Here is an 11589-nt window from a genome sequence, read left to right on the forward strand (position 1 = left end):
GGCTGCATTGTGGCTGCATCAGTGCTGAAAAGTTGGTTAGGATTGATGTGATCGTGTACAAGTGATACACTTTCCTGGGAGTAAGCTCCACTGAACACAATGGGACTTACTTCTGAGTAGACATGCATAAGATTGTATTGTAAAAGCCTTATACACCTCCCACCATCACAGAATTGCAGTGTGTGCCCTGTTGGCATGGCTGCAAGGGCATTGGAAAGTTGGTTCGAATTGAGCTGTTAAGCGATGTTCAGAATGAATTGTAATGCTCTTTAATCAGTAAGACTCTTTAATCGACCTTCATATAAAGGCACTGTGGTGTCCGTGGAAACTGGAAAAGCAATTTTCGGTTGAATTAATTGCAATTTGCGATCCACAGGTATTGCAGGATGTGATCTTTTTTTGGACCAGCCAAAATGACACAGGTTTTCTGCTCTCTGTTAGACCGTACCCATGCCCTCTGAAAACTGCCCACTCCATTCTTCAAGCCTGGCCTCATCGCACGTTGAGACTGCTTTGTGCAAATTCAAAGGTTAAGATGAAGGCTTTCAGCAACAATCAAAGGAATGAATTTTATTTTCCTGTCAATGATTTACTCGAAATCCAGCAGTGGGCATAAAATTCTACTTTCCCTCTCCTTTCCATTTCATTAAGATGGAGCAGGTCCTGGGAATGGTACTACTTCTGGGCTCAACAGGTAAGATTGCTCTTGCCTACCCATGTGGAAGGCATGTGTAGGTGGTCAGGGGGCTAGCCCACAGCCCAGTTTAGGCCTAATCCTTCATCTTCTGCTTATAGGTATTCTAGAAGTAACTGGTGGGCCACCTGGGAAACAGGGCCTTGGTCTAGATCAGCGGGCACCAAACTCCAGCCCACGGTCCAGATCCGGCACCTGCTACAATCCTTCCCTTGCGTGAACGGCGCTTACTGTTCTGCCAAGGAAGCTCCTCAAAGCACTTCTGTTTGCCCCCAATCTTCGTGTCAGCCAGCCGCTTCCAGTTTCTGTTAGACGGGGGGGGGCAAATGGAGGGGCTTTGTGGAGGCTCCCCAGCAGAATAGTAAGTGCTGTCTGCGCTGGGGAATCCTTTGCCAGTGTGCAGTGGTCTCCACTTGAATCTTTTTTGGTGGAATCCATCAGTAATCTTATGTTCTTATCTATCTAGCTATCTATCACATTTTTATACCGGCCTTCCTCCCAAGAGTGAGTTCAGGGCGGTGTACATAGTTCCTCCCCTCCTTTTGTCCCCACAACAACCCTGTGAGGTGGGCAAGGCTAAGCGAGAGAGTGACTGACCAGGACCACCCAGGAAGCTTTATGGCTGAGCAGGGATTTGAACCTGGATCTTCCAGGTCTAAATTTGACTCCCAAACCTCTACACCATGCTGGATATCAATGTGCTCTCTTATGTGCTCCCAGGGTGACCAGACACCCTCTTTTTCCAGATCGTGTCCTCTTTTTTAGCCTCATGTCCTGGAAAAGAACTTAAATGTCCTCCTTTTCCCTGTGAGCGGGTCCCTGCAGGCAGCGCATAGCTTTCTAGTAATTAATAAATTATATGTAATGTAGATTTTAATTTAATAATCAGTAATAGAGTGCTTAAATTAACCACATGAAATCAATATACAAGTGTTTTTAGTTTTGATTTTGTCGTGTCCTACATTTTTCTTGGATGTCCTACGGTTTGGGGTGCCTTGTCCTCTTTTGTGGTTATGACATCTGGTCACCCTGTGTGCTCCACAGGTACACCGGGCTTTTCCACAGCCGAAATGAACCCACCCTTATAGCATGTGTGGGATGATGGTCTTGCTGCATTGTGATTCTGTTTTGTAAGTGCCAAGAGAAAAATGGGAGGATGTTGACTCACAGACAGGGGCTTGTGAGAAATCAGCTGATCCTGAACTTGTTTACTTGGGCACAAGTACTCCCATCTCATTCATGCTCTTACTTTCTAGGAAATATAAAAAGTATTATTTTTTTTTAACTCAAAAATCTCAAGGAAGTTAATGCCTTCATTAGGACCAGCAACAAAGTTACAGGACATCAAACAGCAAGCATTGAATTCTACAGAACTCTTCACCAGGCCAATGTTAAGCAGAAGGAGAGCTGGAGAAAGTGTGTATTGTGTGTGGCCCAAGAGTCTGCAGTCTGTAAAACCTAGAGATGGTGCTTAAGGGTATTTTCTGCAGGTGTAAATCAGACTCTGAATGGTGCAAGACAGTTTCAGAACACATATAAAATTGCTTGGACAAAAGTAGGCTTTCACGTAGATTATGGTGGTGATGATGATGATGATGGTGATGATGATAAATACCCATTTCAGAATACAATTCTGGCTTACAATTATTGCATACCTACAGATCCCCAGTCCTTATGTTTTGATAAGGTAGCTCACTCAGGAGAAAAGATACATGCAGGGATAATATGCTGAAGAATCATTAAGATGGAGAGACACAAAGCTACAAGGCCCTTTTATCCATGAGGCCAAGTGAGGTGTTTGCCTCAGGTGGCAGATTGGCTGTGGGGGGATGCCCACATCTGTCTGCCCATTCACCTGCACTGCACTTGGAGGTCTCAGGCCAGCCCTGAAAGTCTGCACGGACAAATGCTAGGTTCTAATTTTAGTTTCAGGTCCCACAGCACACCTGTCACAGAAGGTGCATGTCAAAGCACATCAAGAAACTATCAAATGTTCAGGTCACATGGGTGGCTCCTTGATCTCATAAAGGGGGTTAATGAGAGGTCCATTGGTGCCTACACTTGTACCTGGAAGTAGAACAGCTGTTCCTAAGGGTTTGCAAGCTCCCTCTGCATGGAATGATTAACCCTTAACATGCTTTTTTGGGGAGGGGGAAACCAGTCCCTGTGACAACCACTCTCATAGCTACACCTCCAGAAGGAGGAAGAGATATACAGGCATTCTAGCCCACCACTCTCTTTTCCTCCACACTTCCTGTTCATCTACTTCTACCTTTTTTCAATTCTCTTGAGCACTGCCATAGCTGGAGAGGGGGTGGGGCACTAAGTTTTGCAAGGAGCCTGCTCCCAAGGGGAGGGGAAGAGGCCACTTGCAAGCTGCTTGGAGGCTCCCTGCAAAACTTATGCCCTGCACCTCCTCTAGCTACAGTGCCTCTGAGGAACAGCATGCTACCTTGGGCTGGCCCACATCAGAGTGACCAGACACCCTCTTTTTCCAGGACATGTCCTCTTTTTTTAGCCTCGTGTCCTGGAAAAGAACTTAAATGTCCTTTTCTCTGTGAGCAGGTCCCCACAGGCAGCGCATAGCCTTCTTCTTGTGTTGCAAGGTCAAAGCAAAGTTCAAAAGCAAACTCAGTGGGCAAGAGTGGTGATTGTCTGCAAGCTTTATTTCGTTGCCAGCAACGGGCTTCACAGGGACTCCTGTCCAAAGCGAAGAGAGCCATGAGAGCCATGTGGGAACTCTCAAAGCCCTTAGAGATCAATTTTCTAGTGTGAGCCTCTCACTTATATTTGATTCTGGCTCCTTTGTTTGAGGAGTCTTACACTTCTCATTGGCTGGTGTGTGACATCAGAGATGGGGGCCTTCTCAGGGTTGGCCAGAGATAACTTTACAAGCATTTGATTGGTTGGTTTTAAGTTACAAGTTCCAAAAAGGAGGAAAGATACATTGAGACATATGGAATTTAAAGACTTCAAAAACCACTAGATGGCACTGTTTACTCATTTATTGGCCTTTGGTTTGTCTTTGTTCTTATTTCTGACCCTGACAGAGCCACCAGTGTTATCTTTCTAAATTCCTTTCTGTCTGGTCTCATCAATCACTGTGGGCTTTCTGCCAACCTCTGTTTAAATTAAGCCCTTTGATCTTTCCTCTATTTCATGTGTGATTCTCTATATGTGACTTGTTACTGTGATGTATAGTGGTATAAACATATATTTAATACAAGACAAACTAACTTCTTATTGTAAAAAGGAATTTAAGAGACTTTTCTCATTCATTTTAACTAAATCTAGCTCCTTTTGTCAGCTTTTAGTTCAGACAGAGGCTCTTGTTATGTTTTGGCTTAATTAGGGGACTTTCACTGGAATGTTTCTGCTTATCTGTTTCTGTCTGTTTCTGCAGGTGTCTGTATCTCAGAAAATGCTATTTTAATCAACAGATAAGCTGTCCTTGCCAAGGCCTTTCTTATCTAATGTTGCTAGTTTTCCTCATTAAAATGTTTCTAACCTGTGTATAACCTTTAGTTTTCTCATTTCTTGGTGCCAAGAGATAATTTATTATTGCAAGTGCATCCTGGCTACTCCCTAGTTCCAATTAAAAGTATCTACAGAGGAGATACAGAGTTAGGAATGCCTTTGCCTAAGATAAGAGTCTTATCTGAGGAGTAACTTCATACCACATTCCAGTGTCTCCCTGTCAGACTCTCTTAATTAACTTTTGCCAGGCATCTGCCTTTCAAGGTTACATTTTCAGACTTGTGGCTTTAACCCCCTTTAATAGCTTTTTCACCTTTCTGTGTATTTTATGCTTTGATCAAACTATTCTAACAGCTAAAATTCACTTTAAACTACCATATATTGCTACTAACATTAATTTACACTTTTAAGCAATAACTATTAAAATATTGAAGAATGCATGCAAAGTTAGTAATTTATTTGACACTTCTGTGATGCTCTGGTGTAAATAACTCACTCAGTGCTTACTAGACTGTATTTTTGATTTACCACTTGTTTTCATTTGCCATACTAGCAATTAAGCTGCAGATGTAAATTCCAGCTTCATACTCCCTTTTTGAACCTTATCTTATGCTTTGGCAGTTTGCCCAGAAACATTCCTTGAGACTAAGGAATTTACAGCCTGCTTGCAATTTGCAGACAGACGTCTTCAGACAAACATACTGGATTTCATATGTTTTAAGCATCATTTTCCCATTAAGCTGCTAAACTAATGTGTTTGTGAGCATGCTAAACATATGAACATTATAGCTGTAACATATAAACTAATATTTGTTTTAAACTAATTTAGCTATAAACACCCAAAACATAGTATTGACATTTGGTTCATTCAGCTTGTAAACATTTACATAAATGATTAGTTTTAGCATAAATGACTTGCTTTCATGGCCTTGTCTCACTTGTAATTAATAAATTATATGTAATATAGTTTTAAATTTAATAATCAAGAATATAGCATTTAAATTAACCACATGAAATCAATATACGAGTGTTTTAAGCTTTTATTTTGTCATATCCTGCATTTTTCTTGGATGTCCTACGTTTTGGGGTGCCTTGTCCTCTTTTGTGGTTATGACATCTGGTCACCCTGGCCCACGTACATTATGACCTAGGGCAATGCAAGGGGAGGGGGGAGAGAACACTGTCTTTGACACAGAGATTTGTATTGCTTCTACTTTCCCTTCCTTGTACTCGTATTGTTTGGGCTCCCTCCTAGAGATGGCTGCATTTCAGCCCAGGGCAGCCACCATATTTGATCTGCCCTTGCTGATGAGGCTACCAAAACCAGATCCATTCTGCTCAGTGTACGATGCCAGCATGAAATGACCTGCTCATTCTGTGGCGGACTGCCTAGAAATAAAGCCAGCACTGCCATGGGCTACCTACCAGTCCTATGAATCACACCTCAGCGTTGGAGAGAGATCACTGTCACTGACTAATGAGTTGGTACCTAATCATTAAGAGCCCCCCACCACCACCATACACACTCCCTTTGGTGACAAGACCTTTTTTAAAGACACTTTTAAAATTGTTTCTTTGAAGCTCTTCTTGGTGTCTGTCATGCCCAATCTTCCGGGGACAGGGCAGACCATATTGGTGGGCCCTGCTTAGTGCTGGGACTGCCCATTCACGGCCTTAGGGCTGGGACTGCCCACTCACTAGCCAAGCCATTGAATGGCATATTGTATTTATTTGAAGATTGTCCTATTCTTAAGTGTGTGGTGTGATGTGGTGTGGTGTTTCTATCACAGTGTCTCTGCCCACTGGCATGCGCATCATTGGGGGATCCGAGTGTTTGCCGCACTCTCAGCCCTGGCATGTCTTCATTTCCAATTCCCGGCGAACTCGGTGTGGAGGAGCCTTGATCAACGAGCACTGGGTAGTGACTGCCGGACACTGCCTAGGAAGGCAAGTTTGTGGGGTTATGGGGAGAAATGAAAGAAGCCTTGGATAGGATAGATAATAATCTGGGCTCAAACCCTAACTGAGCAGGGAGTTGAAGGCAAAAACAGCAATAGCCAAATGCAATCTTTTAGAACAGCCATTTTCAACCACTGTGCTGTGGCACATTGGTGTGCCATAAATTGTCTCCAGGTGTGCTGAGGGAATCTGGGAGAGGGTTAGTTATTAATAGGGCCATTGGGGGCTGTGAACCCCCCCACCTGCAGTGTGGTGTGCCTTGTCAATTGTCAAAAATGTGATGGTGTGCCTTGACCATTTTAGTACCTTCCCAATGTGCCATGAGGTGAAGGTTCAAAATCACTATTTCAAAATGATGTGATACAGCCCTTCTTGGAATGCACCATGTCAGACTGTGGGGGGGGGGGGGGTAGTTCTCAGTTTTGAAAAAAGCCCTGTACACAGTAACTGTCAGGAGGAAGAAAACTAGGCAATACCCAATCTCCCTGACATGCTAGGCTTCCAGAGGTAGAAAAATCTGTGATACAAGGGAAGCATTAAAATGTGAAAGTTTGAAGTGCTTCTTTCTAGGATGGGCTGTACCATCTGATGGTTCCGAACAGCTCTGAGTCTCGGCTGGTGTCTTCCTTTACAGCAATATCCAAATCCATCTCGGAGAACATGACCTACGTAAGCATGACAAAGGGGAGCAGTTTTCCAAGGCTACCAAACTCATCCGCCACCCTGAGTTTGAAAAAGTGACTCTGAAGAATGATATCATGCTTCTGCGACTGGATCCCCCGGCTCAACTTAGTGAGACAATTCAGATCATACCAATGGCTAAAGAGTGTGCACCCATTGGGACAAAGTGTCTGGTGTCCGGCTGGGGCACCACAACCTACCCTGAAGGTAAAGGGGGAAGGCAGGGATTCCAGCATGTTAGCATAAGAGCCCTGCTGGATCAGGCCACAAGCCCATCGAGTCCAGCATCCTGTATCTTACAGTGACCCACCAGCTGCCTCTGGGTAGCCCACTAGCAGGCAAGAAAGGTAGAGTTCTCTGCTATCAGTACTTCCCTTCAATTGGAATTAAGAGGCATATTGCCACTGAACCCAGAGCCATTATAAATAGTAATCAATGATCTCTTGTTTTCCATAAATGTCTTCTATCTCCTTTTAAAGTAGGCTAGTGGCCATCATGTCATTGTATTGGCAACCTTCAGTCTCGAAAGACTATGGTATCGTGCTCTGAAAGGTGGTTCTGGCACAGCGTCTGGTGTGGCTGAAAAGGCCAATCCGGGAGTGACAATCCCTTCCACACCGGGAGCAAGTGCAGTCTGTCCCTGGTCAGTCTCCCTGGCTATGGGCCTTCCTTCTTTGCCTCTTAGCCTCAGACTGCTGGCCAAGTGTCTCTTCAAACTGGGAAAGGCCATGCTGCACAGCCTGCCTCCAAGTGGACCGCTCAGAGGCCAGAGTTTCCCACTTGTTGAGGTCCATCCCTAAGGCCTTCAGATCCCTCTTGCAGATGTCCTTGTATCGCAGCTGTGGTCTACCTGTAGGGCGCTTTCCTTGCACGAGTTCTCCATAGAGGAGATCCTTTGGGATCTGGCCATCATCCATTCTCACGACATGACCGAGCCAACGCAGGCGTCTCTGTTTCAGCAGTGCATACATGCTAATTCATTAGGATCTGTGTGAAGGACTTCCTTCTGTGTATCCTGAATCGCCTGCCAATCAGTTTCACATTGGATGACTCTAGATCAGGGGTCGCAAACTCATTTCATACAGTGGGCCAATCAGCATTCAGCATGTCTACTGAGGAACAGAAGTGACATAATTAAACAATAAGTGACATCATTATATAGATGGCCAGATATAAGAACTTTGTTCTCAAGTAGGAACACATTAGCTGCAAACAATGGAAGAAAAAAATGTGCAAATCTTGATCATATTAGTAAGGTATGGGAGAACCCAATTATTATGCTGGCCTAGACTAGATAAGACTACAGATAAAATTAGAGGCAAGCTGATATAAAGGAACTTCATTTTGTGCCTCCAGATGCGGGTTGGGGCAGAGGATCTAGGGCAGGGATTTTCAACCACTGTTCCATGGCACACAGGTGTGCCATAAATTCTCTGCAGGTGTGGGGGAAGGTCATTATTTAGTAGATCAGCTAGGGGATGTGAGCCACCCACCTGCAGCATTGTCGATCGTCAAAAAACCAATGGTGTGCCTTGACAATTTTGTGTCTTGCCAGTGTGCCGTGAAATGTAAAAGGTTGAAAATCACTGATCTAGGGCATGCAAGGAGGGATCTGGGAGCCAAAACCGTGTTACTTACTCACTCCAGGATTTATTTTGCAGTCAACTATGCCTCCACTCTCAATTGCATTGATTCAGAAATCTTATCAAAAGAAAAGTGCAGGTCTGCGTATGGACAGTACTTTGAGGAGAACGAGATTTGCTCAGGAATACTGGAAGGAGGCAAAGACTCGTGCCAGGTGAGCCACAAAACGTTGGTGCATGCGGACTGCACACTGAACTGCCATCTGATTGAATCAACTTGATAGAACTTGATAGAACTTTAATCCATTTCTATAATTTTGCATATGAGCTTTTTAAAAAGTTACGAACTCAATTTCTCATGCGCATACGTGCCTTATAAAAAGTGTTCCCTCTTCTCTCACATACAAAAGACTGAATGCTGCTTGTAAAATAATAGCTGCCTTATTGGAGATAGTATCATAGATGAGGTATCCCTTCCTCACTGTCTGAGGGAAAGGGGAATGCCTCTTCCAAAGACATACATGCATCAATTAAAACCCAAGAAAGAATGCATCAGACATATTCCCTCCTCAATGTGTGTGTACATGCATGAGAGAAAAGGGGGAAGGCATTTAAGGTTGCAATCCTATACACACCTACCTGGGAGTATTGAACTCAGGGGAATGTCTTCTGAGCAGACACACCTAGGATTGCCCTGTAAGATTACACTGGCCATATGGAATTTTTATAAAGTCTTATATGTTAAAAAAAAGAAAAACACTGCTGCCTGATTAATTGAGGTTCATATTTAGTCAATCAAGATTTTGATCCATTAATTTAACAGATCAATGGACTAAATATTAAATCCCTGATTTGTACTGAATCCATTTGCAATATACGTATTTTAAGCAATTTCATGTTTACAATGTTTTAACCCACCTTTTGCTCTGCCCACAGGTGTACACATTTGGTCTCTGTTGCATATATACAACGTTGGGCAGAAATGGCTTAATGGTCATTTCTTTACCCCCCAGGAAAGAATATAATACAGGAAGAACTTTTTCTTTTAGTTTGAGAAATACTAGTGTAGAAGTAAGAGGGCCCCATCCACATAACCATTTGGGACTGGGAACTCCTTGACACAGGATGTGGTGACGGCATCTGGCCTGGATGCCTTTAAAAGGGGATTGGACACGTTTCTGGAGGAAAAATCCATTACGGGTTACAAGCCATGACGTGTATATGCAACCTCCTGATTTTAGAAATGGGCTATGCCAGATGCAAGGGAGGGCACCAGGATGCAGGTCTCTTGTTATCTGGTGTGCTCCCTTGGGCATTTGGTGGGCCGCTGTAGGATACAGGAAGCTGGACTAGATGGGCTTATGGCCTGATCCAGTGGGGCTGTTCTTATGTTCTTAAGTTGTCAGAAAGTGACTTTTCCCCTCATGTGGTAAATTAGAACATAAGAAGAGCCCTGCTGGATCAGGCCAAAGGCCCATCTAGTCCAGCTTCCTGTATCTCACAGTGGCCCACCCAATGCTTCAGGCAGCACACGAGACAACAAGACACAACTTGCGACTTGATTAGGCTCACAAAAGAGCCCTGATAAAACAAAATAGTCATCATTGCCTGAAAGAAAATGGTCAAGTTTTTGTTTCTCTTTTCAAACTGCAAAAACCTCCTTTCCTTTGATTTGCTACATTTAAACACAACCATAATTATACATCAGCCCTGTGCTGCAGCTTAGGTCCAAACTTTCCAGTACTGGCATAGTAGTGCCAATGGGGCATGTGCTGCATCTTGCAGTTGGGTGGCACTCATGGAGGTGGGAATGTTTATTCCCTTACTTTGGAGCTACATTGCCCTTATGTCGGTGCTGGAGAGTGGGTTAGGACTGCACCCTTAGATACCTACCTTGCAGAAAGGAGGAGAGCAGGGCTGGCCCCTCTGAGGCAGTTGCCCCAGTAGATGATAGTTGTGGTAGATGATGCCCACATTGCCTTTTGCTTCCTGGATCTGAACAGAATGGACAGAGTAGGAAAAGAAAGTGCGGACAAGAGAGTGGTCAGCTAGTGTGTTTATCTGAGAGTCATATACTATTTTATTCTCCTGCTGAAAACTAATCTTGTTTCTCCAATTGTGAATACATGTAGACTGGCAGCCTGTTTTACTTGCTTTCCAGCTAAATAACCTCTCAAAATGACTTGTATAACAATGTATGTACCATTTTTTGTGTTTACATGGGTTAATATTACTTCTCTTCAGCAACCTCAGGTAGAATTATTAGCTCTTAAAGAGATCCGGGAGGGGTCCTGCTTTCCTGGCTCCCCCAGAAGCTGATAGAGCTTAAATGCATGCATTTTTTAAAACCAATGTTTAACTTGATCTTCCTCACCTGCACCACCCTCCTCCAGACTCTTTGACCATTTTGCCCTTCTGAATCTCCAGGGTGATTCTGGAAGCCCCATGATTTGTAATGGGATCATTCATGGTATTGTATCATGGGGAGCTGAAGTGTGTGCAGACAAGGGAAAGCCAGCCATCTACACTGCAGTCTGCAACTTCAGGGAATGGATTGAAGAGACCATGGCTGTAAACTGACACTGAAGAAAGAATGACCTGTCTGAAGGGTTGAGCCCTACCAATAAATGTGTTGGGATGAGCATGATCTGACTTTCCTATCGCATGCTTGGTTTTTCACCTGGAGCACAGAGACTGGGAAGCTCCCCTTGGTAGGAGATTGCAGACCATCCCTCCATCCCACCGTACACGATCCTCAGTGTGAAGATGAGTGATTTCAGTTGCCAAATAAAAGAAGTCTCATATGCGAGGGGCACTGCACTAGCCATTTGCAGGGTAGGCTGCAAAAATGTCTAGCCTGGTCTAGCTGAAAATCAACTAGCACAGGTTGGATGCTGGGATTCTTGCAAGCAATGATTAACTAAAGGCACAATCCTAACCAGGTCTATTCAGAAGTAAGTCCTATTTTGTTCAATGGGGCTTACTCTCAGGAAAGCGTGGTTAGGATTGCAGCTGGCATGGGAGACCAGAGGGTCTTTGCATAGCTAAAGCAATCTCTCCAAAGCCCCTAGCAGGATTTCTTTCATCTGAGACCTCTAACCCTGGCTACCTCTTCCAACTGTGTAAACCTGAGCCTCAAACTAAAATGATGGTAGCAGCAATGCAGCTCACCCGAACGTCACAGGCACTAACCAA

The 11589-nt window shown here is 44.1% G+C and overlaps 1 protein-coding gene across 1 annotated transcript; it reads left to right on the top strand.

Moving 5' to 3' along the window:
* Positions 1-651: 651 nt before the first annotated feature.
* On the top strand, positions 652-10974 carry LOC136661402 (trypsin-like). Its single transcript, XM_066638635.1, has 5 exons — positions 652-694; positions 5962-6118; positions 6765-7018; positions 8473-8609; positions 10822-10974. Exons 1-5 carry the CDS (start codon positions 652-654, stop codon positions 10972-10974), a joined length of 744 nt encoding a protein of 247 aa, XP_066494732.1.
* The last annotated feature ends 615 nt before the right edge of the window (positions 10975-11589 follow it).

This window comes from Tiliqua scincoides, chromosome 10, assembly GCF_035046505.1.
Source record: "Tiliqua scincoides isolate rTilSci1 chromosome 10, rTilSci1.hap2, whole genome shotgun sequence".
Lineage (NCBI taxonomy): Eukaryota > Metazoa > Chordata > Lepidosauria > Squamata > Scincidae > Tiliqua > Tiliqua scincoides.